At 52.7% G+C, this 27966-nt stretch overlaps 7 protein-coding genes across 7 annotated transcripts; 3 read left to right on the top strand and 4 right to left on the bottom strand.

Moving 5' to 3' along the window:
* Nucleotides 1-1202: 1202 nt before the first annotated feature.
* Nucleotides 1203-1523, top strand: BDP55DRAFT_506367 (cytochrome b5-like heme/steroid binding domain-containing protein; the record flags this gene model as incomplete). Its single annotated transcript, XM_060567667.1, has 3 exons — nt 1203-1295; nt 1361-1394; nt 1450-1523. Coding segments are annotated over 3 exons (201 nt in total), but the record flags the coding sequence as incomplete, so codon positions are not given.
* On the top strand, nt 1450-3068 carry BDP55DRAFT_599791 (FMN-dependent dehydrogenase). The gene is made up of 2 exons (XM_060571039.1): nt 1450-1763; nt 1833-3068. Exons 1-2 carry the CDS (start codon nt 1581-1583, stop codon nt 2898-2900), a joined length of 1251 nt encoding a protein of 416 aa, XP_060435504.1. The 5' UTR covers nt 1450-1580; the 3' UTR covers nt 2901-3068.
* An 854-nt stretch (nt 3069-3922) lies between these two features.
* On the top strand, nt 3923-4282 carry BDP55DRAFT_723393 (uncharacterized protein; the record flags this gene model as incomplete). Its single annotated transcript, XM_060578746.1, has 2 exons — nt 3923-3937; nt 4124-4282. 2 exons carry the CDS (start codon nt 3923-3925, stop codon nt 4280-4282), a joined length of 174 nt encoding a protein of 57 aa, XP_060435503.1.
* A 2726-nt stretch (nt 4283-7008) lies between these two features.
* BDP55DRAFT_540675 (transporter Avl9) lies at nt 7009-9643 on the bottom strand (the record flags this gene model as incomplete). Its single annotated transcript, XM_060568143.1, has 4 exons — nt 7009-8550; nt 8602-8814; nt 8876-9302; nt 9414-9643. 4 exons carry the CDS (start codon nt 9641-9643, stop codon nt 7009-7011), a joined length of 2412 nt encoding a protein of 803 aa, XP_060435502.1.
* A 3704-nt stretch (nt 9644-13347) lies between these two features.
* Nucleotides 13348-14748, bottom strand: BDP55DRAFT_723391 (kinase-like domain-containing protein; the record flags this gene model as incomplete). Its single annotated transcript, XM_060578745.1, has 6 exons — nt 13348-13423; nt 13483-13745; nt 13801-14157; nt 14215-14358; nt 14429-14558; nt 14645-14748. The coding sequence occupies 6 exons, from the start codon at nt 14746-14748 to the stop codon at nt 13348-13350; spliced, it is 1074 nt and encodes a 357-aa protein (XP_060435501.1).
* A 7212-nt stretch (nt 14749-21960) lies between these two features.
* Nucleotides 21961-25149, bottom strand: BDP55DRAFT_689797 (glycogen phosphorylase; the record flags this gene model as incomplete). Its single annotated transcript, XM_060576781.1, has 6 exons — nt 21961-22368; nt 22426-22498; nt 22554-23983; nt 24036-24301; nt 24363-24683; nt 24984-25149. 6 exons carry the CDS (start codon nt 25147-25149, stop codon nt 21961-21963), a joined length of 2664 nt encoding a protein of 887 aa, XP_060435500.1.
* A 1328-nt stretch (nt 25150-26477) lies between these two features.
* On the bottom strand, nt 26478-27530 carry BDP55DRAFT_205719 (uncharacterized protein). Its single transcript, XM_060565966.1, has 2 exons — nt 26835-27530; nt 26478-26772 (listed from the first exon to the last, which is right to left on the bottom strand). Exons 1-2 carry the CDS (start codon nt 27220-27222, stop codon nt 26525-26527), a joined length of 636 nt encoding a protein of 211 aa, XP_060435499.1. The 5' UTR covers nt 27223-27530; the 3' UTR covers nt 26478-26524.
* Between the last annotated feature and the right edge of the window lie 436 nt (nt 27531-27966).

Raw genomic sequence — 27966 nt, 5'->3', positions numbered from 1 at the left:
GCACGGTCGTGAATCATCATGAGGCAGACGAGGACGAGAATACGGCTGAGGACGTAGGTGTAGATAGGGACCATGATACCCAAGGCGGTAATCCACCAAGTACTTTGTTGGAAGCAGAATACGGCACGTTAATCCGTCGTAGCTAACAGGTTGAGAAATTTGTCTTTAGCGGTGATCTTGCTGTCAAGGGATAAGTGTGGAAATGGCTATGAAGCTCAGTGGATGTTGAGGCTCTGTATGAGGGCTTGTCTGCCGCTACCTTAGAGCTAGACTTTGGCAAGCAGGTTGCGTGGTGACTTCCAATGCACGCGAATCGGTGACGATAGAAACACATCAGGATAGACTTCATGGTACCGGTCGAAAGGAACGATTAGATTGAAACTTAATTGACGTTGACGGCTCAATGGCGTACCTAGACACACGTGTGTAGTTGAGATAAAGAAGGGGCAATCCCGCACCCTCCTTCGGAAGTGTAGCCGCGAGTATCCGTATCAGCAACGGGTTCCAAGCCGAAAGGGACGGCGAGGAACGGACACACTTTACGGGCAGATTGCGGTTGGTGTGGTTGTCGCAGTCCACGAACGGGTGGGTGGGCACGGGTTGTGTTTCGGGGATAGCCCGGGATGGAGACCGGTAGCAGTTTACACCGAGGAAGCGCAAGTGTGGAGGACGTCACCGACAGATTACCCCGCACCCCATTGACCCGAGATGGGCCGCTAGCGCTGCGCGGAAGCCACTGTGGGGCGCGGCAGTCTGCGACGGTACAATGAAGAGCGAGCTGATGACCTTTGATGGGTTTCGCCCCCCGGCAACCACCTCTTTTCTCCAAGTTGAATCCCCCCCTTCAAGAAGATACCTCCCCCAACATTTCCCACCTAGTAGAACTTTTTTTGGAGTCCCGATTCTCGGACTGACTAGCGAGACGACACATACATCTTTTTCTCTTCTTGGTTCCAGCCCCTAGATCTGCTTCGGCTTCTCTTCCACTCTTCTTCTGACCGTCATTGGTGTTTGTAGAACGTGCTATTCCCGGTCCCCTCTGATTTGAAATACATTGGATTCGACTAGACCAGCAACCAAGCCACCCATAAATCAAACACTACCCCGTGGAGAAAGATCTACCTATTTTATCGGTCTTTACCCCGGATTTTCCAACCTGTCGATAATCTCCAAATTTACTTTCTTCCCTTCGTCCGGAACCACGACAATCGCAGCAAACAGCAGGCAAAATGGGTTTGAAGGGCGACGATATCGCAAAGCACAACAGTGCCGACTCTTGCTGGGTCATTGTTCACGTAAGTTGTGATTAGGAGTTGATTTGCTGTCAATTGGCAGGCAATTGACAATGGCAACCTAACAGGGCAAAGCCTACGATGTGACGGACTTCTTGCCTGGTGAGTTACTCTTCGACGGCCCCCAACTGCTGTCTTTGCTAACGATGACCCTCAGAGCACCCCGGTGGCTCAAAAATCATCCTCAAGTACGCCGGCAAAGATGCGACGGAAGAGTTCGACCCCATCCACCCGCCCGACACCCTCGACAAGTACCTTGAGCAGTCCAAGCACCTTGGCCCCGTCGATATGACCTCTGTAGTGGCTGAAGAGAAGGAGGAGGACCCCGAAGAGGTTGAGCGTTTGGAGAGGGTCGAGCAGAAGCCGCTGCTGTCTCAATGCTACAACCTGATGGACTTTGAGGCCGTTGCGCGCAGAGTCATGAAAAAGACGGCTTGGGGATACTACTCGAGTGCAGCCGACGACGAAATCGTAAGTCAAAGCCGAAAATTCGCATCTAAGCGAGGACCAGGCGCGATTTCTAACTCACTTTTTCTGTAGACATTGCGCGAAAACCACGGTGCCTTCCACAGAATCTGGTTCAGGCCGCAAATCCTCGTCGACGTCGAAAAGGTAGACTTTACCACCACCATGCTCGGCGCAAAGGTCGACATGCCTTTCTACGTCACCGCCACCGCCCTCGGCAAGCTGGGCCACCCCGAGGGCGAGGTCCTTCTCACCCGCGCCTCCCGCAAGCACAACGTCATCCAGATGATCCCGACACTGGCCTCGTGCTCCTTTGACGAGCTCATGGATGCCGCCGAGGGCGACCAGGTGCAGTGGATGCAGCTCTACGTCAACAAGGACCGCGCCATCACGAAGAAGATTGTGCAGCACGCCGAGGCGCGCGGTTGCAAGGGCCTCTTCATCACCGTCGACGCCCCGCAGCTGGGCCGTCGCGAGAAGGATATGCGGTCCAAGTTTACCGATCCGGGCGCCAACGTGCAGTCGGGCCAGGCGACGGACCAGAGCCAGGGCGCCGCGCGCGCCATTTCGTCCTTTATCGACCCCGCCCTGTCGTGGAAGGATATCCCCTGGTTCAAGTCTATTACCAACATGCCCATCATCTTGAAGGGTGTGCAGCGCGTCGAGGACGTCATCAAGGCCATTGAGGCCGGCGTCCAGGGTGTAGTGCTCTCCAACCACGGTGGTCGCCAGCTCGACTTTGCCCGGTCCGGAATCGAGGTCCTGGCCGAGACGATGCCGGTGTTGCGCCGCATGGGCTTGGAGAACGCTATTGAGATTTACATTGATGGCGGTGTTCGACGTGCAACGGACATCATCAAGGCGCTGTGCCTGGGTGCCAAGGGTGTCGGTATCGGTAGACCTTTCCTGTACGCCATGGCTGGGTATGGCTTCGACGGTGTCGACCGCGCCATGCAGCTGCTCCGCGATGAGATGGAGATGAACATGCGTCTCATTGGGTGCACGAGCATCGACCAGCTCAACCCGTCACTGATCGATACGCGGAGTCTGTTCAACCACGGCTCTACGCCATCGGATAACCTTATGGGTGCTGTATACGACCCCTTGGCGACGCCGGTTCAGAGACCCAAGTCCAAGTTGTAGAAATGCCCCTTTGGAAACAGGTGCAGCCGTAGTGTTAGCGAGTGTGGGAGGGCAAGGTGTTTTGTTTTTAAGAGCGATTGAGACTTGTCATGAGACCTGATCTTTGCATCAGATGTATGATATATATACTACCTATATACAAGATACTATCTACTAACCAATACCTGAATCATGCCGAATACCAGTGACGAGACGCCCCACAAGGATGGCAAATGGTCGGAGGAGCCGCTCTTAGGATTCCGCCTTTGAGTCAACGGGTATCTGTCGACCGTTTTCTGTCTCATGCTTCAACCACGCAGAGGCTAGCAAAACTTATACGAGCGATATGGCCACACACTACTGGTTGTTTCCGGGAACTCGGTACCACTTCTTAACATGTCTTAGTCACACGAGCATGCACACTATGTACGTGTGGCTGAATTCCCTGAGATAGGGGGATCCGGCCGAAGAGAGAGCGTATTCTAGATTTTGACTTGGTCTAACATCGCGAAGTCTTGTCGTTCGGCCAGCTGACACATGTCTTGAACTCTCCAAGCTTGACTTTAGGCGCGGGACGCTGCGGTGTTCTTTCCATTGCGAGAGGCAGTTGAATGCGGAATGTGACATCTCAGCTGCATTGCTAGTGAGCTGCGGCTGAGGAAACAAGACTCCATTCTTGGAGAAGGACGTTATTCCTGCGGTATGTGAACCAGCTCCGGTCAAATATTCTCATGAGACAGCAAATTTGCTCGTAAGCTGGACCATGCGGCTGAAGATGCAGTGAGAAGTAGTGGAGGGTGACAGGTACTGGAGCCTAGCTGCTCTCGTCTTGATGATATGTTCAGCACGTCTAAGGTCTCCATATCCATAGTCACGACAAGCAAGATCTCATGGTGATGTCGTTTATACTTGTACTAAGCCAAGAGGAACCAAATAGGTTGTAACCTTGGCTACTCCTACAATATAATCTCGAGCAGCATGGAGCTCTCGTGTTCGGGCATGGGGAGAGTTTTACACCCCTAGAGTAAGTCCTCGCATACAAGATGGAAGCTTCCGGTGTAAGATACTCAAAGCCCTGACCTCGACTGCCCCCCTTTCATATCTGAGGCCATGGAAACACCTCTGAGACTTTCATCAAGGGAGTTTATCTCCATCTACAGCCCGTACACTCGCTTTCAAAAATGACAGGCGATTTTTTGAAATGTTTCACTCGCAGCAACTTCTCTCTACAAATTCGATCATAGCCGACATTTGCTTCACCATGCTTGTTGAAAGGAAAAAAGAAGAATAAGAAGAAGAAGAAGAAGAAAAAGAAGAAGAAGAAGAAGAAGAAGAAGAAGAAGAAGAAGAAGAAGAAGAAGAAGAAGAAGAAGAAAACATCACTGAAGGAGGAGAAACCATGAGAATGATGCCGAGAAAAGAATACATGGAGGTTTGACCGGCTTATTCCCCTGGTGAAGAAGACAACGAAGCAGACGTGAGGTTCTTCATCTCAAGAGGTCTCGTGTACAGACACTATCCGACACGCTTAGTATTTCGGATAGAAAACTCTGGGGCATTGTAACTGAGGCAATTAAGCAGGGGGGGAAAGAAGTTTTTTGCTTTTATTCAGTGGTCCAGTCCTTGCTAACCTGGAAATTTGTCTTCTCGAAGCTGTCAGTGTTTGTTGTGTTGCCGAAGCTTGCGGTGAATATGGCGAAGGGGAAGAAATAAGCTACTGCCATTTTTGTGGTTCAGAACGGACACGAAATCCACGTGGCTTGTCATGCGCACCGCTGGGATGTTGATGAGTCCTTCGTCACATCAATGTCAAAAGATGAGAGAGAAGATTCATGATGGAGGGGAAGTGACTTCTGTTGAGTCCGTTGATATTGTGGTGGCCAAAGACTAAGTCTCCGAAGCGTGCGTATGTCGAGGGTTTTCCTCCCTCCAGACCTTGCGGCATGCCTTTATACTCCCACATACCATTGAGGTCGACGACTGATGTCTTTTGTCAACCGCATTCTCGAATGAGGATTCCCCAGAAACCGTTTGAGGCGTAAATCTGGGATGTACACTGTCCTGGCACACGACGACATCGAAGTTGGCTGGCCACTGGGTCAAGTCAGAGCAGTAAAAAGCCCCAGTGTAAAGAGCAGCTTCAAATGGATACTATCCAACACCCAGATTCACCAGCTTATTCTAAGATGAAAATACCGCCACGGGGGGAGGATGATCTGGTGAAAAAGAATTACTACCGGTCATGAAGTAATGGATCGATCTTGATAGAACGTCCTTGTACTTGCCATTCGCAACGACTTGATACGGACGCCTCTCAACATCTGCTCGGGCGCCCGGTCATCATTCATTGCCAAGCTTGGTTATTACGGACACGTCGACTTACATACTATGAACGAGTTACCTTCGGCATCGTCGCCGCCACCGCAACTACTTCACCAAGTGTATATAAGAAAGCAAGGTAGCGCACCAAGTTGGCTCATCACCGCGACATGCTCTGACACTGTATTTCGGGCGGTCACAGCTGAACATTTCGCCCGCGAAATCTACATCAAAGCAAAGGAAACCAAGTGCACTATTTGCGCTGCGATTAATTTGGTTGCTTACAACGTCATGGAATCACAAGGAAGTAGCGCGCATATGAAGTAAATTAAAGAAGAGAAAACAATTCCTCAGTCAAACGAAAACCTGCATTCTCGATCTGCTAACCGCTTGGTATGATCAGCGTTGGCACTAGCCCGTTATCTCACCCTTCATCGCAACTTGTCTATCCTAGGTACAAGTTGGGAGTAAGGACGGTCTCTCCGGCGTCGTTAATGCCTTCAATATCTTCGATGTTCAGCAAGGCGCCAACGGAGGCCAGCGTGATCTCCTCCTTGTTGATGCAGGCGACAAGCTTGTCCAGGTCCATCGCGAAAAGCTGCGACCATCCGTACCGCTGCCCGTACATGTAAGCCGCATCTGGTTCTCTGCAATCAAGACATGAGCTTTGTTCTCTTGGCTCTTATGGTGATATCAGTCTTACTTTAGGTCTACCTTGGGGTAAGCCTACCTCGAGCAACTCTACCTTGCGAAACCATACTCTTTCCCAATCTTCAGCATCCCCAGTATATTCCAAATCTAATAAGCTTCTGGGCGATCAAGATGTAGAAGAGCTAGGATAAGTGTATAAACTATATTGTTACCTTATAGTCCCTCCCCGTAAAGCGATATGCTCCAGAACGAAAGTGAAGCTCAAGAATACATGGCTGCCCTTACGATTTTCTGGAATCAAATGAATGAGGAAGAAGACAGAGGACATCATCGCCTTCCACTTCACGAAATAAATAGTCTCGACAGATCCGGTTTCGACCTGTACTGGTAGAATATCCATGTCTCCCTAGCCCCCCCCCTCCATTAAGGGCTCGCCAATTTTGGTCAGTGTCGATCAATCCTCATACACGTCAATCTAATTCTCATATTCAGAATGAATCCGAAGCTGCCTAGACTTCCAAGAAGTTGGAGCAGCCTTTTTGTGCTTTCCACTACCGGCATACTTGCAAAGAATAATAGCATCTTACGCCTTTCCGTTTGCTCAAGTCACGAACATGAAAAAGAATTCGGTCACAAACCACTATGAACCGTACTTCTTTCTTCATTGGTCTCATCTGCTCTGACCTGTACCGTCCAGTCTTTCCTCGGTACATGGGCATCGATCCGGTCCAATTCAAATCCATCTGCCCCAACCAACGGCCGTAAAACGAAGCTAGCTTTCTCAATCTCTTCGCATGTAAATATATAATGATAAAAGCTACAGGTCGAAAACAAAACACCAGAAAACAAAAAATGGGGGGACAACCCCCCCCCCCCCCCCCCCCATTTGAGGTTTTCTTCATGCGCGCCATATATCCATCAACCCAATCCAACCCTGGAATCGGACCCCCCCTTTCCAACAAATGCTTCGCTATGCTGATACTTCTGTACACTCTGTACTGTGATGATTCTTTCTTCTCTCTGCAGGAATTTGTGTGTGTTGTGCTGCTGTTGTTGATATTTCTCTCCACATCCAATTCCATCCCGTCCATCATTCCCATTATCATCTCGGCCCTGCTAACATGCTTTCATTCTTCCTTCATAGGTGCGATTCTTTTCCTCATGGACGATCGTCACCCCAGGCCTTGGCCGCTTCAGCCGCTGCTTCCGCAGCAGCCGCCGTCGCCCTAGATTCCTCCACTTCGTCCTCCTCCTCATCGCTCTCCTGCTGTTGTGGCTGTTGCGTCTTGGTCGGCAGAGCGCTCGCGGCCGAGGCCGGGGCAGACTCTCCCTTCTTCTCCTCTCCATGAGCCTTAGAAGCCACTGTCCTAACGGTGCTGTTATCCCCGCCATTCAACTTGCCATCGGCCCCAGGGGTAGCCGTCTCGGCAACCACCTTGGTGGGCGGCGCGACCTCATCCTTTGACTCTGGCCTCGCGTGACCAGCAGGCGTCTCCGACTCGATCGACCCCGTCGAGAGAATCGACTCGGTATACGACCCCTGCGTCAGCGGCTGGAAATCATGCTTCTCCCCATGCGGCCTCTTATCATGGATCTCCGTTCCCGCAGACGAAGTAGATATCCGCGACCCTGAGATCGAGGCAGAGTCCCTGTCGCCGTTACCAGCCTTACTGGCGTCCGTCTTGGACTTGCCCCATCCGCGGCCCCAGCCGTAGCCTCCGCTGGTACTCGTCGTCGGCGACGTCACGGTGCTGTTCCCGCCACCGCTGCCGCCACCCCACCCGGCCTTGCGCTTCTCGCCCGCCCAGGTGACCCACGAACTCACGTACGAGCTGGCTTTGCCAGAGTTCCCCGGTGCCTTGGCGGCTCCCGCCTCCGTTGACGCAGCAGAGGCGGCGGGCGCGCCGGCCTTCTCGGCCTCCACTGCAGCTGCTTCCTGAGCCAGACGCTGCTCCTCAGCCCGTTTCCTCTGCGCCTCGCGGAGCGCTTCCAGGTCAGAATAGAATTTGTTAAACATGTTGGACGCCTTCTCCTTGCCCACGGCAAAGTTGCGTCCAAGGACTTCCTTGCCGACGGCCAGACGCTCGTCTAGGTGCATGTCCTGGACTTGCTGGGCGATGCGGCGCTGCACGTCGTCAATCGTGAGACCGCCAGCACAGGGGTGCCGTGGCTCGACGACGTCGAAGAGGTGGGAATCCGTGTTGCCGTTCCAGATGCGGTGGTTTTCGGTGCGGGACCAGTATTCGATGAATTCGTTTCCGTAATCGAGGGAGGGGTCGCCTTCAATGTGCGGGAGGAGCGCACGTGGGTTGTTCGGGTTCGCGTGGAGATGATTGCGGTATTTCACCGAGGAGACGAGAGATAGTATGTACTCTTCAAACTGGAGCCGGATAAACTCCTCGCTACCGACGTAGCCCATGGTGTTTGGACGCTGGGGGTTGGCGTCGTCCCAAGTGTCATTAACTACTTGGGTGATGTAGTCGATCCAGCGGCGGTCTGCGGCCGACAACGCCAGAGCGTTTTTGAGAGAGGAGGAGGTAACGTTGACAGTGTGCTCGTCGAGATTAATTAGAATATCGCTGTAGCGGTCCCTCTGCTGCAGGAGGAGCGAGTTTGTGCTGCCAACAATGTATGACTTGGTGCCAAAGTCGGCGAGAATGTCAAGTTGCTGCAGGGGGGTATATGGGCCAAACAGACTGCCCTGTTCATGTCGTCAGTTGGAAGTCCTCAGCTAGGACAGTAACAAACATACCTTGCCGAAAATCTGCAGGGGCAAGCCCATGTAAGTGAGCAAAGAGTTACGATCGCTGGTCCGCAAGCTTGTGGGCCGCGCCAACCTCTTCTCGTAGTTATTCAGCTCCGGATCGGCGCAGTCGACGAGATTACGAATAAGTCCGGGTATCAGAGAAATAAGAGAAAACTGCATCATGCATAACCTTTCGCATCGTGATCCGAAGAAGAGCATCTGCACTCATTGGTTAGCTCCCACTTCGAGATGTCTGCCAGTTGAGCACAGAAAAACGCACCTTTGGCTGCAATAAACAACACTTGAACAGCATCAGCGTCTGCGACTTGAACTCGTGCACCAGCTCACGCAAGCTCATGCCGAGGTACTGGTCGCGGCTCTCCTCCTCCGTCAAGAACCCGCGCTCCTTCTCCTCAGCCAGACTCTCCTGGAAGCGGCGCAGGATCTCCGTGTCGGTGAACTCGCGCTGCGCAAACCAGGCCTGCGTGACGACACTGAGACGCTCACGCATCATGCCAAAGTGCTGCGGCGTGTCGGCGATGACGACGACGGCTTTCTGGACCGTCGAGCGCGTGACGTCGGCGGGCCGATTCAGGAGCTGCGAGGCATCGAGCTGTCGTGTGCAGGATATGCCGAACAGGGACGTCGCAGGCCCCGTGGCGGTGGCCGGACGGAGAAGCGTAAAGTAGGAGAAGTCCTCGCTTGATCTGGTTCCGGTTATTAGTTTCTGGTCCTGCTCTGAGAAGTACGTAGCGACTGAGCTCTAAGCAGAGCTTCGAATCACCAGCTGCGATACGATGAATAGGGGTGATACTCACAAATGCGCACCATCGCTCAACGCCATGAAGGGCAGCAAGCCCCAGTCGTACTCAACTGCCGGATCGGTACCCTCCGCCGCGCCAAACCACATCTCAACTTCGGGTCCGCGGGCATGGTGGAAGTCGACAACCGTTACCAGCGGAATAAAGTCTGGCTTGGCCGGCGTTGACGGCACAGTCAAGGGTGTAGCGGCGCCGGACGTCGGCGTCGCAACCTCGGGCGTATCCATGTTTCCCTCCTTTTGATCGTGTCTGCCTCTCTGTCTGGGTGGTGTGTTTTACGGCCGAGGGGTGTACATGCGTCAAATTTGCCGTTCGCGTAAGAAACTAGGCCTGGGTTGCTTCGAAAAATCGCCCAATTCCTTCACGAATCCCTCAATTTGTGTTCGTAATTCGACTTTTTTGGCGCAGCGAGGCCCACTCCTACGACATTGCCATGTATTTCCTCGATTCCTAGTCTTTGTTTTGCTTCTCTTTCACCAGGCCCCGTCGCACGTTTCGTCGCAAGCTTTGCTTGCGTAGGTCAATCCTTTTTTCCTTTCGGTCTGCGATTTGCCGCTTCGCTGGCAAAGCCACGCGTTGGGAGGGAAGCTCTTCCGTCGGCGTCGAAATCTCTCGGGGCGGGCGTGACGTTCGTCTTTGTGGTAAACTAATCGACACCCCCAAAAAATGTCGAGGAGGGGTTGCGGATTTCTATTCTGACGTAGTATCGAGATTTCCCCGTCCACTCAAAGGGGGGGTAGTGTGAGACAAGCCGCCGGGAAAAGTTGATCTGCACAGAGTCTCCAAGAACAAGCAATTGGCGGGTTTCGGTTATCGTCTTCTATACGAAAAATTGGTCGTCAAGGAAGGTCCAGAGCAATGTGACTCTCCCCGGTTGTGGGAATATGTAGGATGGACAGCTTCTATACCGCCTTCGTTTTCGTCCCTCCTCGAAATCGGCCGATAAGCTACCTCTAGCGTTGCCACGCAGAAGCTCACAGAAAGCGGTGACGAGTTCTGTCCCTCTCGAAAGAGCGCGGTCGCGGGCGCGCGAATGGGCGTACGTGGGACTGTGAGCTGGGAAATCGGGTCGTACCGCTGTGGAGTTTGCCTCGGTGATTCGACCGCCGCCTCGTAGTTGCACTGGCGAATTAGGGACTCAGGAAGGACGTTTGGTAGTAGCCGTAAGAATGAGCGGTCGGGCCTGCTAATACGAAGTGTCGAATGGCGGAGAGAACAGTTCGCCGCCTCCTTTCGGTGGAAAAAGCTAAAGGTAAGGAGGACGTGAGTGGGAGACCGACGAGCGGAAGAGGGTAAAAGTAAGGAAGATGGAAACCGAGGAGCTAAGGGGAGGAGACTCGAATGCTTTCCCACCCACACAGCACGGATGTTCGCGGTGTGGGTTCGCGGTAAGGTAGGCTTTGTATTGGACCGGAGGCGGGCAACGATACAAAATGAGACTGGGTTCGGGAGAGTGGGCTTGTGGATGAGTTGTTGGAATTAGTGCTAATGCACTACGGCAAAAAAGTATAGTAAAATACTTTATTACTACTTCCAGTCTCCTCCTACTCTCATTGCAATTTCCTTGCCATCTACTCCTCGATTCTCATTTGCTCATCTTGCTTTTCTGTTTTTGCTTTCTGCCCGCGATTTATCAGAATGTTCTTATGCGGACACGGGACCCCTTGAAAATAGAGTCAAGTTCAAAGGTCCAGACAGGACAATTGTCGGGGATGGGTTGCAATTAAAACGAACGACTCGTCCCACATTGAAAAAAAGCACGACAGGTTCAGGGGTTCGAGATTCCAGCGAGGTTCGAGAATAATATGGGGGGGGAAGGGGGGAATAAAAATAGGGAACAACACCTCAGAGAAAAAGCCGCCTACGGTAACCCCGCATGGCCCCGGTTCGAGAACAAATGCCACTCAGATATCCGTCTCAAGGCAAAGATACGTTACTTTTTTTTTTTTTTTTTTTTTTTTTTTTTTTTTGAAATGCACGCTGTGACGCACACACAGACATCTTCACTCAGCACCAGCCGACGCGGTAAATATTCAACGGCTGGAAGTCGATTACCGTCGTGAATCCTTCTTTGACACTCTGCTATAGCCACTTAGTCTTGACCGGGGGGGGGGGGGGGATTCACAAGCCAATATCGCGGCGGGGAGAGCAATCGAACACCCCTCCCAGAGTCCCATGGAAGTCATCGTCAGTCTTCACTTGTAAAGCAACAACCTCATAACTGACAATAACAAGAAAAGCACACAACACCAGCCAAGCAGACCATGTACACACTCGTTATCTCCAGACCATTAACACCCCTTCCCAAACCCCATCCTCCAACCAGTCTAGCGTCAAGGGCCGGACATCGAACGTCTGTGTGTCCGGTCGTGTGGTCCACCACAGACACGTCAACCATGCGTGCCATGCACCAAAGGAAAAGAAAAGCACCGACCACGCCTTTTCTATCCGTCACCACCAATCCCACATGGCACGTCCCTATCAATCACGATTCACGGCTTCACTAGTCACAATCGTGTTGTCTTTCCGCTACTTTGGTTTCTTCACTTTCCCGTGCTACACCCTTCTCGAGGACGACCTCGTTCTGGATTGGCATGTACAGTGTACTGCCTGTAGGTCCATCTGTTCAACGACGACAGAAGAATGGTGAGGAGAAATAAGGTATGAACAACGATCACAAGCCCCCCCAAATCAACAAACCTGTTTGCCCCAGCAACATCACAAAAGGCAGCCCATAACTAGTATAGGCTGAAAACATCCGGAGTCAACTCCTAGTCTCCTACCGATAACCCAAAATGCCTGTGACCGATCACCTTAGCGAAGCAACGCAAAAAGTCGGAGAGGCAAAAACACCACGTCAACCTCCCTACCCCCAAATACCGTACATCTCAACTTAACCTCAAGCACCGCCAGCGTGTCATGCATTGCATGAGAATGGGATTTCTCCTCTCCCCTCCCGAGTCCTGTCAAATCACCATCCCCACCACCTCCCCTTCGGACCACCTCCCCTTCGGACCACCTACTGTGACCTACACCGTCCTGACTGTGCCGCCCGCCCCCCTCTTGAATCTCACCTCACCTCACCTCAGGTCACCTATACCTACTTCTGATTATCATGAAGTCGATTCCTTGTAGTCCAGACAAACGTTACAACCCAACATACCATAAAACAGTTCCGCTCTGCTCATGTGACGATCCCAAATCCGACAGATCGTGGCAAAAAGTCAGCCACACAGAATGTGTGTGTGTGTGTGTGTGTGTGTGTGGCTGAGGCAACCCTGAAGCCACACGTCCTGTGGCGGTGGTCTGTACGTACACAACCACACAACCCAAGCCACATTCGCCTTTGCACCGGGTGCCCCCCTTGGCAGGTATCATCATTTGGTTTGCTTTGGTTGTGGTACAGGTAGATCACAAGCCTCGGCTGTCCCTTTGAACCGATTTCTATGGTTGTCTTTTGCTCTCTTTCTCATCGATTGCGATCTGCCGCGGCTTTTCCTGCTAATATGCCCGTATTCATCCATGCCTCCAGTGCGCATAGGACGTCCCATATTCAAGTATCCTGTAGAGCGTACGTCATCCTGATTGGTAAAGCAAGTCCTCGTTATCAGGGCCTTGAAGCCTATTGTCAGCTCGTCGCTATGCCCTATGCCGCGGACTTTATTCTAACAGAGCCCGGAGACCCAGGAAAAGGAAAATTCGTTGGAACAAGATGATGAAAAAGAGAAAAACACCTCCAAGATGCATGCCATTCCTTTATATCGCGTATACTGTTGGCCCTTTGCATTGTCAACGTTACAATAACCGATCCCCTCTTCCGAACACCATGATTGCGTGCGAATGTACTGGAAACACGTGCCGTTCTGGTTTTGCGTGGTATCATAGCCTCTCGCCTCCTATTTATCCTCGCTCCGCCCCTGAACCCCTTCATCTATTGTGCGTTAAACTGCTCTTCCATCTGTTGCGCGGATGCATCCACGTTGTGGTAGTCGAGTATTTCGGAGTACCTGCAAGTAAAACCTCATTAGCACATATATCACGACCAAGTCAAATGGCAGCGGCTTACATCATGATCTTCCATGTATCCACGGGCAAATCAGCATCGTTGAAACTCCAGTCAAACTTCTCCTCGGAGACGGGCTCGTCAGAGGGGTCATGGTAGGGAGCAAGGTAGTCGTGCGAGAGCGCCTCAGTCGCCGTTATCCGCTTCTTGGGATCAAAGACCAGCATTCTCTCCAAGAGATCAATGGCGGAGGGGTCGGCGTTCTTGAACTTGTTCTTCAAGGGTTGCCTTTCGCGCTTGGGCAGGGACTTGACGAAGCGAAGAGTCTTTGTCCTTGTCAATAGATAATTCAATAATTTCTTCGGCTCTGCATCAACTTACGTTCTCACTGGCAATGCCGTTGATGACATCGTCAGGAGGAGTGCCCAGAAGCTCGGTGATGATAGAGAACTGGTTGACGTGGTCCTTGCCGGGGAACAGAGGCTTGCCCTCCAGCATCTCGGCGAAAATGCATCCCGCACTCCAGATATCGACCTCAACGTCATACTTTTGCCACGTGAGCATGATCTCAGGAGCACGGTAGTATCTCGTCGAGACGTAACCTGTCATCTGAGGGTCCTGGATGCGGGCGAGACCGAAGTCGCAAATCTTCAGGTCACAGTTCTCGTTGACGAGGATATTGCTAGGCTTCAAATCACGGTGAACCACACCAGCAGAGTGGACGTATTTCAGACCTCGCTACAAAACCATGTCAATTCGGTTGTCGGAGAAGACTCCGGTTAAGGGCGGACTTACCATGATTTGGTAAAGGAAATACTGGATGAACTGCTTCTCGAGGGGTCTGGAGGTGAGCAATCTGTGCAAGTCGGTGCCGAGAAGCTCTGTGACGAAGTAGATGTCCTCAAGGGGAGAAATGAAGATATCACTGAGAGAGATGACCTGGGTGGATATCAGCGCATGTCGACCAGAGTGCGTATAGAGAGGCAAGCAAAGGCCGGGGCAAACGTACGTTCTCATGTCTCAAGTGCTTGAGCAGCTTGAGCTCACGGTATGTTCGCTTGGCAAGAACGGGAGTGCTGAAGGGCTTCATAATCTTCTTGACGGCGACATTCTGGTTGGTAAGTTGGTCACGGGCGGAGCTGGCAGCGTAAAGACGTGTCAGCAAAGACGAACGAATGGTCGCAACGATAATTCGATGCGATGGATGGTATTTTCTCAGACTAACCAAACGAGACCGAAGGCTCCCATACCAACGGGTTGCAAGTCCGAGTACCTCGAGGTGATCTCAAAGGTAGTACCGAAAATTTGTGCTCTAACGAATTCGGCCATTTTCGTGTGATGATCGATCTACCTGATCGAGAAGGATTGGATTTTCGGATTGAGCAGCTGGAGAGGAGAAGCAGAGAGAGAGGGAGGCCGATCGGGGAGGAGGATGGAAATTGGTCGTCGCGCGGCGGGGAGGATTAAAGAGTGGTGAGGGGTGGTGGAGTAGAAAGATGACAGCCGGGAGATCGACGGGTCAAATTATGCTTCTGGTGACGGTTCTGCTGTGATGAGCGAGAAACAGGCTCGATGATCAGCTCGAATTTGACGAGGTGAGGGAATTCGAAGAGGAGGTTGTGCGGTATGTGAGGTGTGTGATGGGCAGCTTTCCGTCTGGTCTACGTGTGTAGGGAAGTCGACAAGAGAGCGGGAGTCGGCTGGATTTGAAAGAGATGCAGCGACGGCGGGGGAGCGAGCTCAAGGATTTGTTGCGCGCTGGAGGGGGCTGTTCGGCGGGGCGGTCCTGGTCTTAGGCCTGGTTCTGGGACGTGGATTCTTTGGGCTGGTCGTAGACGGTGGACTGTGGACGGTGGACTAGGTATGGACGTATGGGACGTATGGGACGTGGGACGGTGGGCGTGGGATGTGTGGGCGCGAGGGCGTGTGAGTGCAAAATCGCAGCGGGGTAGGTGGGAAGCGTGGGCAGCGAGTGAGCGCACTTCTCTTTCCGTTTTGTCCTGTCATTGGGGGAAGGGTGGACTGCCTTCAGGTACGAAGTACTGCTTCCGCGTCTCCTTCTTCCCGTCTGCTTCTGGGCCTTCTCTGGGCTGGGCTGGGATGGGATCCGGAGCAACCTGAACAATGTGGCAACGGCATTAGCGAGACCTTTTTTTTTTCTTGCAAGGAAGCAAGAAGTACGCAGTACGGAGTACTGTAAATGGCAGCGAATGCAGCTAGGGGGGCGACAGTAATAGCGGAACAGGAATCTGGTTTTTTTTCTCGATCCTGGCCGCCCATGTTTATTCTCCTTCGTCATTCGCCGTTTTTGCCTATGCACATTCCGTTTGTTCACCCTTCTAGAATTGTCGACTTTCGGTGCCAAGGGTGTCCAATTCCACAATTAACCATGCCGGAGACGGCGTAGGCGGCAGTACTGTAGTACAAGAACGGGGGAACTTATTCGGTGCAAGGGGGAGGAAGTATGATGACAAGGACCAGTGGGAGATGTTCACGATATTCCCCGGCACAGCATTCTGGTAGGAGGGTTTCTCACTTATAGAGTTGAATATTTCGGCGATGCTCTTTTCTTATCCTCCGCGATGTTGCCCTATTCCATTTGTTTATCCAAAGGCGTCACCCTTCCGCTTTTCGAGTTCCTTCGGAATCAAGTCCGGGCGAGAAAGCTCAAACCAAAAGATGGCCGTGGTGATGGGTGCGCGAGTGACGGGCGCACGTGGGGAATGCAGGTAGCAAATCCGCACAAGTGTCGATCGGGTCGTCGTTCTCGTCTCTCGTTCGCTGCTGCTGTGAAGCTGAGGATGCCGCCGGAGGGTGGATATACAACAATAACAACACCTGTCGATAGATGTGCAGGAGGCAAGGACGCGTACGAGGCTTTCCGGTAGTGGCTCTGATATTACTTTTCGAATTGCCTTTGGAAGTGTATGTGAGTTATGGAAATAAAATAGACGTGAGTATCCGGAAACGCTTCTGGCTTAAAATGCGAGAAAACGAAAAGTCAAGCAACACACATGAGCAATTCTCGAAGGGGGAAAGTACTTTTGAATGATTCCTAGGAGGCGCGGTTGAGTGTGTGAGAATACCTAGAGCGGAGCAAGTTCAGAGGGGGTCTATGCGAGGGGAGAGGGGCATGCACAAGTCAGCCAGAAGACGGAGAGACACTGGCTGGATCTGGAAGTGACATTGCCCAGCGTGAAAGACGGAAGAGCTTGCACGGTAAGCGTGGTAGTGAAGACAAGACAGGGATATCTGTCTGCCCCCGCTGCCGTCTTCCTGTCCAATAATGTAACGAGCCAGACGGGTTACGGTTGAATGTTACTGGCGGGGAGGCGGCGGTAAAGACTACACAAGTATGTGGACAGACTACAGAAGGTCTGGCTGGACGGAGAGGCGGGCTAGATGGAGACGGCAACTGTTAACGCAAGGTACTTGAATGTGCACAATAGACAAGGTTAAGTAGGAAGTCACGGGTGACCAAGTCAAAAGGAGTTGACCAAGACTGAGATGAGACGACGGCAGCGGCAACTTCAACCACGTAGAGGAGCAGAATGTCCGGTGTGACTAGGGAGTGCAGACTGCGGAAGTAGAGAGACTTGCTTTCCGATCCGATCTCTTAGGTTCGAGGAGAAACAAGTCGAGATGAGGCTGAACTTATGGTTGTGTGAGGTTGCGTATATTGTCTCTTGCCGCGAGCCTCGGTCTTTCTGGCTTGCTGTTTTGGGAGCGGCCAGCAACACCATGAGACGATGGGGAGAACTGCTGCAAGATATCTCAAAATGACCGAGAGACAGCGAAAGGTTGACCTGTCACAAGCGGAGCTTCATGGAATGGTCTGAGCATCAGCGGCACCGCCAATTTCACTTTCTGCTCACCACGGGCCGAGCTGGGGAATTCTTTCTTCCACAATGTCGTGCCGTGAAAACAAGATTTTGACCAACTCGCTACTCAGACAAGACAGGCAGGAGAAGGCATCTCTAGCTGTTGTTGGTCGTGATGATGAATTAGACAAGGCGCCGCTCCAGCTGGGCGCAAGTCACATAACTTTCCACTCCCCAGACCGGACGACATGGTTTTGGCTTGTTTTATCTTAGCGGCAAGGCAGTCGCGAGACAGCAAATCACATTGTTCGTCAGACAACTGGTCAGGGAACCCGCGGCAGGGAAGGCAGCGGTGCAGTATCAGCATGGAGTTCTAGGTAGTGCACCTTACAGATACGTACTCGTGGATATCTGGGAGCGGTCCAACAACAACAGATCGACGATGATGGGCTTGGCTTGCACTTGCTGTGTGCCCGCCTGCCTGGAAGTTACCACTGCGATAACACAGCTGGCAGCTACTAGTTCGTAGTTCCTTCCCCGACGGTCCAATCTTTATCCTCACCTTCCCGCGCCCCTTGCGCGAGCATAGGACACCCATGAGCAGACAGAAGGCACGCCAACGGGAGATTGCCCACTTGTCTTGCCAAAATACCATGTTTTTCTCCAAGGCACTTTTGCCGTTTCCCGTCCAAATCCCTCAATTGCCGTTTTGCTCCTCCTCACCTAAATACCACGGGGGATTCTACTATCGGACAACGAGCCCGTGGTCCCCCTTGCTACCCCCCAGCAGCCTCAAGTTACCTTACCTTAAGATACGGTAAGCAGTAAACGGTTTCAATTAGCCCCCAACTTCACTTCCTCTTCTTTCTACTGGCACCCCTACCTCAGTTGCAGTATTTTCCTTCCCCGTTCCCCATCATCATCCCCTTGCACCAAGCACGACCAAGCACCTTGCACCACTGGTCGATGCAACTCTCGAATTACCAGCATCATGGATTCAAGACACCATACCTCCTTCTCACACGGGGGCTCGAACTCTGTTGCAGGAGCATAATCCTCAGGTGCGCATCCAATTCCCATGCCAGATCAGATTTACCATCCGCAACGCGACACCTCCGCCGCTTGTGCATGTGCTCAAATGTGCATTCTTGTACAATCATCGAACCCGCATAACTAGCATTCTTCTCCTTCGACCAACCTCATCAGTAGAGTCCTTGCCGGTCTGTTCCGACAAGCTACCTTATATCGACTATCAAGGCACATCTAAAGGACATCAGGGGACTGCCAGGACTCCATGGCGATCGCATCCACCCAAAGGCGCTTCCTCCTACCGACTGCACCACGGCATCCAAGTATTCGTACCTTCAGAGCACATCAGAGGGGCCAGGTGTGAAAACCACCACGAAAAGCAACGCGCCCTCTGACGTCATTTTGAGATCGCATCGAGATGGTGCCGGGGTATGGAAACCTTCCTGTGTCGTGTCACGTTGACGGGCTGGGGAGGGGTGCGTATGTGAACCGTCCCGCTAATCCAGACTCCAGAGTACCTCCCAGCCGCCCCTGCTCTCTCTCCACCAGGTCGAGTCCCTCCTGTCAGCTTAGCGTACAATGGGATGCTAGCCGCTCACTGTCCGAGTTTCTAGCGCCCCGAAACGTCGACCTTTCCCCCTAACACGAAATTCGTACCTTTGACACCGTCTCGCAGGGAGGAAGCGACCATCCCGGCAATAACGCTATTCGATCGACGGTCCCAGTCCCTCCTAGTCTCCTCCCTTATCCAACATCGACCTCGCAGGCGAAGATCGAGAATCGAGAAAACGGTCACAGCTCACCCAGCGCACATAACACGCCCCTCCTTATCCTCCCCAGCGGTATAGAATCCGTGTGACCGCCGCAAAGCAACTGCGGTAGCCCAAAATTCCCGTCACGGGGCTTCCCCGGCCACAGTAGCCGCATGTTCTAGACTGGCCTGAATATGCCCAATTCAGCGCATTACCTGCTGTAGCTGGACATACGTCCGGCCCCATTGATTGGGCTTCGAGGGGAAGAGTAATACGGAATGGATCCCATCAAGCCCTTCCGCGGCACGGGAACGGGTAACACCTCTCTGCATAAGTAATGCTCTTTGAAATTCTCGATACTGACGGAACCTCCCAGCTGACTAGATGCTCAAAAACAACAAAGGAGTCTAAGCCCTTTTCAAATTGGTTGTGATATTGAATCTCGATTCACCATCATCGGGATAGAATTGTCGATGGATCTGGGAGGCTCGACAAGAACCGGTTTTGACATGTTTGTAACAAGTCATGCTCTCAATCTCTTGACCGTATCGGCGATTGAGAAAACGGAATCACATTCACAATTCATCGCCCACAACGGGCACCCACCAGACACGACACGTGGATTTACAATGTTCGGCTACCATTCTCGGCCAACTCAGGCACGACGATGCACAGCAGCGGCATTGGTTTGCTTGTGTGGTTGCAGAGTGGACACCTTTGAGTCAACAATTACCTTTCAGATCCGTCATGATGGAGTAAGATCATGACAAGCAGCACCATCCCACCCGGGAATTAGGAGCTTCCTAGGAACTCTGAGGGTGACATGCGTACAACTTTTGGCACCTTGCGCCCTGGATTCGCTGCGATGGATCTCGAACTGGACCCTTCATGCTGGGAACCTCCAGGGGTCAACCTGTGTGTAGTCCGTTTGGTGATGCTAATCTGAGCCGCAGAGAAGAAGAAAACGGCGTGGTGCAGCGCAAGCCGGGAGAATGTACGGAAAGGACCCTCCAACTTTCTCCCTACCTCATGCAACCAGCAGATGTACCAGAAAAGGACGGAGTGGCGGGAACACAAGCACACGGTCCAAGGACCCTTCAACCTCTGGACCCTGAACTCTTTCATGTGTATCGAAGATCATCCCGTTCACTTCGACCTGTCAACACGCTGATTCGTCAAACTGTTCCCAACAACGCTTCTTTTCCGTGATCTAGAGGAGTAACCAACACGAGGGCAAGCTCGTCGGCCTTGAGCCGGCGTTGCGGCCGGCGTTATCTAAGCTCCCGGCCGGTGCGAAAATAGCGCTGGAGGCCACGAGGGTTCCTCTATTGACAACAGAATCCGTAGCAGAGGGCGGCCGTCTAACGATTCTCTTCCGACGCCGAAATAAGCGCAGATTGACCAAATAACCTCTTTACACGAATCATTTCCTCCACATGGGAATGCGGCTCTGAAGCCAAAATCACATCCGCACGCGTATTGCTCTACCGAGAGCCACAACCATGTTCTGAGCATACCGTACTATGTCCAACGTCTATATCTAATCGTCAGTATCAAAAGTCTCTTCATTACTGGCCGGCTCATACCGTTATGACAGATGAGGGGGGGTAAGGCAGGAATCAGGGACCTGGCCAGGGCCAGCATTCGTTCCTGTCGTTCCTCTGATGTCACTATGCACCTCTCCTCCAGTCTTGCTCTCTGAAGGCTCCAGCAGGGCTGGTTTTGAGTTGGTCCCTTGGTTCACCACAAAAACATATCTGTACGGTGTACCCAGAACCTAGCAGGAGAGAAAAGCAGGGTCTCGACTTTTCCACATTTGCAAAGATGACGACAGTAGTCAACCCAATATGAACCCGACCTTTCTCCCCGGAGGTTGTTCCCCGGACCAATCTTACTCGCTGCCGACATGCCGTAACGAATCGGTATTATACGCCCCAAACGGAGACGGACGCCGGGCAGGCGGTCGGCCAACCCAAATGCACACACTTTTTGCGAATACACGCATATGCAGCACGTAGCAAAAATGTATTTTTTAAACTTGTTTCCATTGTTTCGCAAAGGCATGCAGCAAGCACGAAAGGAATCTCACACCTACACTACAGTCTACTATTCGCTTGCTGATCCGCCCACGGGGTACCGAGGAAACAAAGTCTGGAACATGCACGTTTATTTGGGGATTGGATTGGGCAAAACTGACGGGGTTGCCTTCCAAAAGGCAGGAATCTAAAGTTCCAGAACACTTTTGCTAATCAGCGACGAGAAAAGTTGGTTCTGGATTTTCTTTGGTTTGGTGATCCTTGACCGCCCTTTTCTCGCGTGCTCGCGGAGTCGCGTCCTTTTTGCCGGAAGCTTGGAAGTAGTACCCGGAATCGATCCGTCCCAGAAGAAGGCACTCCTTGGAGCAATTGGAGCCAGAGCCACTGCTGTTGACCCTTCCCTGGCCTATTGTGCATTTTCCCCTTGGTCGATGTGGACGACGTCCACATTGCCGCATAATGACGTCAGTGAAGCAAAACAGGCGCCCCATTGTTTCCACTTCCCTTGTCGAAACGTTCACGTTGCAATTCCACTTGTCACCCTGCTCCGTTTCCAACAATGGTCGCCGTTCGAGGCCGTTCCAAAAAAAAAAAAAAAAAAGGCAATAAATCAACACATTGCTATCTTGGTTGCTTAGTCATCTGGCAAACAACACAGTCGCTCACTTCACAAGCAGACACCTCATGGTTTCAATAGCTGCGGACACCAGTCTTAGGGCATTCTCATAAACTATACAAAAGAAAGATATTATCTAGCACTGTTCGTTATAGCCCCCGCCTTCTTGAAGAGTTCCGAGTGCAATGGTGCAATAGGTACTCGGTTCCGTGCACGCCTGACCAGCCACCCCCGTCTAGATCATTTTACGCCGTCTCGGTCTTGTCTTCGTAGCGCCATGGTCTAGTCTAGTCCTCGACCTTGAGAGGCTCGACATTCCAGATCTCCTCGGCATACTCATTGATGCAGCGATCACTGCTGAAGAAGCCCATACGAGCTACACTGGTGATGGACTTTGTGATCCACTCCTCTTGGTTCTTGTACGCCTCATCAACAAGGTGATGCGTCTCAATGTAGCTGTTGAAGTCGTCTGATACCAAGTAGTAGTCTCCGTGGTCACGGACGGCCGAGACTAGCGCATGGAAGTCGGACACGGAGCCGAATGTGCCACTGTCGATGGCAGAGAAGACCTTGGCAAGGTTTTCGTCAATCGAGTGGGTTCCGTAGTTGTGCGAGTGGCGGAGATCTTCCACATCCTCGGCAAGGTTGCCAAAGAGGAAAATGTTGTTCTCGCCAATCTCACGGGTGATCTCAATCTAGGCCAGTGTTAGAAACGATCGTCCAGCCAGTTCCATTCCATCGGGTTCACTTACGTTGGCGCCGTCGCACGTGCCGATAATCAGGCCGCCATTGAGGACAAACTTCATGTTACTCGTACCAGAAGCCCTGCATGACACGTTAGCCGAGACGCCGTCGGCGCTGAAGATTGGGGTTCACTTACTCGGTACCGGCAGTGGAGATGTGCTCGCTCAGGTCAGACGCAGGGATGATCATCTCCGCCTTGCTGACATTGTAGTCCTCCAGATAGACGACCTTGAGAAGGTCGCCGATTTCCTCGTCATTGTTGACTACCGAACCAACGCTGTTGACCAAGTGAATAATTTGCTTGGCCATCCAGTAGCCAGGTGCCGCCTTTCCTCCAAAGATGGATACACGGGGAGCAACCTTTTTGCGTTCCTCGGGCGACATGGCCTTGAGAGTAAGGTAGCGGTGGATGACACCAAAGATGTTGAGCTGCTGACGCTTGTACTCGTGAATACGCTTGACTTGAACGTCAAAGAGCGCCGCAGGGTTGACGCTGACGCCCGTCGTGGTCTTGATGTACTTAGCGAGGCGGACCTTGTTGGCGTACTTGATCTCGGCCCATTCCTTACGGAACTCCTTGTCGTTGACGCTGAGCTCAAGCTGGTTCAACCTTGTCAGGTCCTTCAGGAAGTCGTAGTTGCCACCAGTCTTGGACGCAATGAGGTCAGACAGGCGAGGGTTGGCCTGGTGCAGCCAACGTCTCGGGGTGATGCCGTTGGTGACGTTGGTGAACTTGTCGGGGCCGTAGATGTTGACAAAGTCCTTGAAAATGGTGGTCTTGATGAGATCAGAGTGCAGCTCAGCTACACCATTGACCTTGTGAGAGCCGACAATTGCCAGGTAGGCCATGCGCACCATCTTGGGCTGCGACTCTTCTATGATCGAGACCCTGCCGAGGATTTCGCGGTCGTTGGGGAACATCTTTTCGACACTCTGAAGGAAGAACAGGTTGATGTCGTAGATAATCTGCAAGTGTCTAGGGAGCAAGTGCTGGACCAACCCGACGGGCCACTTCTCCAGAGCCTCGGGCAAAACGGTGTGGTTCGTGTAACCAAACGTGGCAGTGACGATGTTCCATGCCTCGTCCCACTCCAGCTTCTCGAGATCAATCAGGATACGCTGCAGCTCAACGATGGCCAACGTGGGGTGAGTGTCGTTCAGCTGGATGGCAACCTGGTCGGGGAACTCTCTCCAGGGGCGCTTGGACTTCTTGAAGCGACGAACGATGTCGTAAAGAGAGGCAGCACACCAGAAGTACTGCTGCTTCAGACGAAGCTCCTTTCCGCGCTCAAGGTTGTCGTTGGGGTACAGAACCGCGCTGATCGTCTCGGCCCGCTGCTGATCGGCAACTGAGCTCTCGTACTCTCCATTGTTGAACTTTTGGAAATCGAACTCTCCGCTGGCAGCCTTGCTGGACCACAAACGCAAGTTGTTGGTCGAGGGTGTGGCGTATCCCGGGATGGGCACGTCGTATGCCACGGCGGTGACCGTCTCACCACCCTCCCAGCTGGCAACAGTCTTGCCATTCGAGTCTGTCGACTTTGTGACATGACCAAAGAATTGGATCTTGAGGATTGTCAGTATTCATTCGAAACGAAGGTTACCCTCGTCAACTCACATCGACAGTAACATCGTGACGGGGGAACTCCCATGGATTGAAGTCAAGCCAGTAGTCGGGCACCTCGACTTGGTAGCCATCGATAATCTCCTGCTTGAAGATACCGTATCTGTATCTCAAGCCATAGCCCCAGGCGGGGAAGTTGAGAGACGCAAGACTGTCGAGAAAGCAAGCAGCCAAACGGCCCAGACCGCCATTTCCAAGAGCAGCGTCATGCTCCTGCTCAATCACGTCCTCGATGCGGAAACCAAGGTCGTCAAGACCAGCTGCACGGTAGTGTTAGTGTTGTGTCATTTAGACATGGTTCGGCGCCTCCTTGTAACTCACCCTTGGCAACGTCCTTCAAGCCAACGTTCAACATGGCATTGTCGAGGGCACGGCCCATAAGGAACTCGAGAGAGAAGTAGTAGACACGCTTTCCGTCCACAGTGGTCTGGCGCTGCTGAGTCTTGTTCCATTGCTTGACCAGGCGGTCACGGAAGGCCAAACTGGCGGCAGAGTAGGCAGCCGTCTCGTCGCAGTTGAACATGCTGCGAGCCAAAGTGGTCTCGACGTGGCGGACGACCTCCTTTTCGAACTCATCCTTGGTCTTGAAAGGGCCGCCCTGGGCTTTGGACCAAGCCTCGCGCTGAGGCTCGGGGATAGAAGCTGTTCAGAGGCCATTAGCTTGCGATTCGGTATCGGCATTGTATTTTGGTGGTGCGACATTGGTGTAGGTGAGGATGTGTGGCAGGGGAAAACGAAGCTACTGGATCCTAGTGTGGCGTGATGGAGCTCGCGACGATCAGTGCGGGGTACTTTGGGCCCGGGCTGGAGCTGCCCCTCCAAGCTCCACGAGAGCTGCGCGAGAGCTCGCCTGCCCACATCTTTCGGAAGCTGGCGAGCACATGGCGTCTGCCCCTCTCCCTGGAAGTCATGCAATTGAATGGAGAAAACAGAATAACCCACCCTCGACGCTCTTGATCTCTCCAGCACCGAAACCGGTGAAAGTTCTCTTGTGCTTGGGACGCGAAATGCCGGCCGGGCCGACAGAGCCCTGGATATCGACAATGGGGGCGCTCGTCGAGGGACGTCGCTCCCGCACAGGGAGACGCTCTTCCGTAGCTGCCGACATCTTGAGTAGCTCTCGTACGAGAAAATAAAGTGGCGATGAACCGGGGAGAGTCAATTGGCTCGATCAAGGACTCGAACCGGTCTGGGAAACTGTCGTCTACGTTCAGTTAGCTATGCTGGAGGATCCTCCTCGGAGAATACGAGGCACAAGAATGCGGAAATCGAAACACCACTCGGTCGTACGTGATGGGCGAGAAACGAGGGGGAGGAGACGGAGGAGGGCGAAGAGGACGAGGCCCAGACTGTTTTGACGGGCGGAGCGAACGGGACGTACAGGACAGGCCCAGGATGTTAGTGGGGAGAAGAGCGGGGTGTGTTGGCGGTGCCTGAAGCTCAGTCCACACCGCTCGCGGCCGGGATTCGTGCTCAGCCAACAGCGGACGAAGCGTCTCAGCTGAAAGATTGGCAAAGCTGGGGGACGAGCTTTGCTGTAGGGTTGAGTTTGAAATAGCGTTCTCGAGGTAGGGTTGTTTGCAACGGGACCGTCCAGGACGAACTAGAAGAATACCGATAGCTCTACGGTGCGACTGAAGCTTGGTAGAGGCGAGGTTACAGATGGATGATGAGGGGACTCCTACAACTGAGAGCTTTGTAGATGGAGGAAGGGAGGGGAAGATGGGGGAGGAGTAGGGGTAAAGTAGAAGGAGAGGTCAAGAGCTCAGGAACAGGAGGAGGGGGGACGGTGGGACACTTATTAAGAGGAAGAAAGAGACGGGCAAGTCGAGGTGAGGTAGGTACGGAGCATCTCTGTTAGCTACCTTACATCCCCCTAGGCAGGGCATGCAACGGACGACTATACCCGATGGACAAAGGAGGAAGAGGAGGAGGAGGAGTAGCAGGAGCAGCTCTCCATTCATCGTACAAAGTACCTACCTGCTGTGCTGTGCTGTGCAGGGTAGGTAAGGAGGTAAGTAAGGTAAGGTAGGTACGGACGATTAGTCCCAATGGATTGCTCAGGTTGGCAATTGCTAACTGCTACCTTCTTACATGGAGATGGGGAACGGGAGGTATGGAACATCGGGGGGGGGGGGGGGGGAGCATGGGCAATGGCATGGTCTGGTTGCTATATGCGGACAGAGTGTAATGTATTCGTACACGCATGCTCTTAGGTATTTGCCTGATCTTCTTGCACAGAATGCGCCAGTCTCGCTGTAGGTATCCGTACCGAGCCAACAAATGTGGCACTCTATCCCAGAGTGCCAGACAGATCCAGCATTATTCCAAGGTCCAAGGTCTGAGGTTCCAGAGAGGCCAGACTTTTTTTTTATTGGGGCTGATCTGACAACCCGCACACACCACTGAAGACGCGATGGAGCTCTGGAGCTATTGAGCCCCATTTTCCCTGTCCAGTTCCCCATCCAGGTCTTCCCAGGGTGTCAGGATGTTTGGGTTCTTGCTGGGCCACCCCTGGTCATTTGTAACGGAGAGGAGAGAGAGACAGAGATAGAGAACCTCTCAGGCGGAAAGAAAACCACCTGATATGACCTCATCTTGCGGGATAGCAAAAGGTCGCAACTCAAGCCTGGGCAATTGACAGTCGAAGCTCGACAGGAACCATTGGATGGGCTGCGGCTTGCTTTGGTGCCTCGAGCTACGGTACCTACTGCGATTGAATGCGGGGTGACTTATGTGACGCACGGTGAGCGACCATTCTAAGAGCGCAACCCCAACAACGGTTTAACTAACATGGAATGTCGCAGACCTTGGGGCTTACTTCTCGAGTCTCCTTCCCATAATGCTGAAGCTGACGCCTGAAAGTTAAAGGGAAAAGGTAACGTAGTGGTAGTGCAGCAGCAGTCTTCATCTCTCTGTACGGGGGTCTGGTGTTGTCGAGGACCAGCATACCTACCATGGTGCTGATGAGACGAGATGGAATTAGGTTGGCCAACCAGCCCATCCCAACCAAGCTCAACCGTCCCACTACGGTGAAGATGTCGGTCAGAACGCGGTGACCAGAAACAGTCCATTGCCCAGTTGGTGTGGTGTACCTCAGCAACCTCATAGGCTCATGCAGCCCAAGGAACACCTTTGGTGCGACTGCGGCAGCCACCAGCCTAGTGATGCTGCAGTGCATCAGATAAAAAAAAAAAAGATAAAAAAGGGCGGCAGACTAACACCAAAGTTGTCTCCAGAATCCAAACAATACGCCTGGCGAACGTGGGGAAAAGGTAACCTTGGACAAGCGCCCCCCGGAATGTTCATCCCCCATTCGGTGCTTTCTCACACTCAGGCCGATACATGTCGTGCCTCCCCTGATGTCTTGGTATTACCTACCTACACACTTGATCTGTGGCTTCCTTGACAACTCAAAGAGAAGGACGCCATGGGGGATGGGGAAACAGCTTTAAGATACAAAACAAGGCAGGTCGAGATATCAGGATCTGGGAGATGGTCCGATTCTGACGGGACGACAAAACCGCAAGCCCCGGAATAGGTAATCCGAAGGGGGAGGGAAAGAAGGTTCAAGAGGACCCAGTAAAAGCTGCATCCACATCAAATTGCGCACTTCTGCTGAATGGGAAGTTGCACTGAGTCTGCTCTCAGCTTCTTATGCCATGCCATGCTCGTGAGAATATGCCGCTGACTCAACCACTCACTCGCTCACTTATTCACCCAGCTTTGAAGCATCTCAAGCCTGCCGCAAACCGCATCGTGCAATTAAGCATAGTCCGCCCCCTTCAAATTCCTCAATGCTCCCAAGGGGGCAGAACTTTTCAAATCTCTCTAGCAACCACGTTCTTCTTGCCGCCCACGGCATGCAGTATCCGTACCTTTGCCCCCTTCCCGCCATTCCAGCTGCAAGTCGCCTCCCGGGTGC

This window comes from Colletotrichum godetiae (assembly GCF_030913485.1).
Source record: "Colletotrichum godetiae strain CBS 193.32 chromosome Unknown BDP55scaffold_3, whole genome shotgun sequence".
NCBI classification, from domain to species: Eukaryota; Fungi; Ascomycota; class Sordariomycetes; order Glomerellales; family Glomerellaceae; genus Colletotrichum; species Colletotrichum godetiae.
This window is presented reverse-complemented; position numbering and strand designations above follow the sequence as displayed.

Coding starts and splice junctions, on each gene's coding strand:
- BDP55DRAFT_599791 (XM_060571039.1), top strand. CDS start 1,581: ATGACCTCTGTAGTGGCTGAAGAGAAGGAGGAGGACCCCGAAGAGGTT. Junction 1,764..1,832: donor GTGCAGCCGACGACGAAATC/GTAAGTCAAAGC, acceptor CTTTTTCTGTAG/ACATTGCGCGAAAACCACGG.
- BDP55DRAFT_205719 (XM_060565966.1), bottom strand. CDS start 27,222: ATGCACTGCAGCATCACTAGGCTGGTGGCTGCCGCAGTCGCACCAAAG. Junction 26,773..26,834: donor CAAGGTCTGCGACATTCCAT/GTTAGTTAAACC, acceptor GCGTCACATAAG/TCACCCCGCATTCAATCGCA.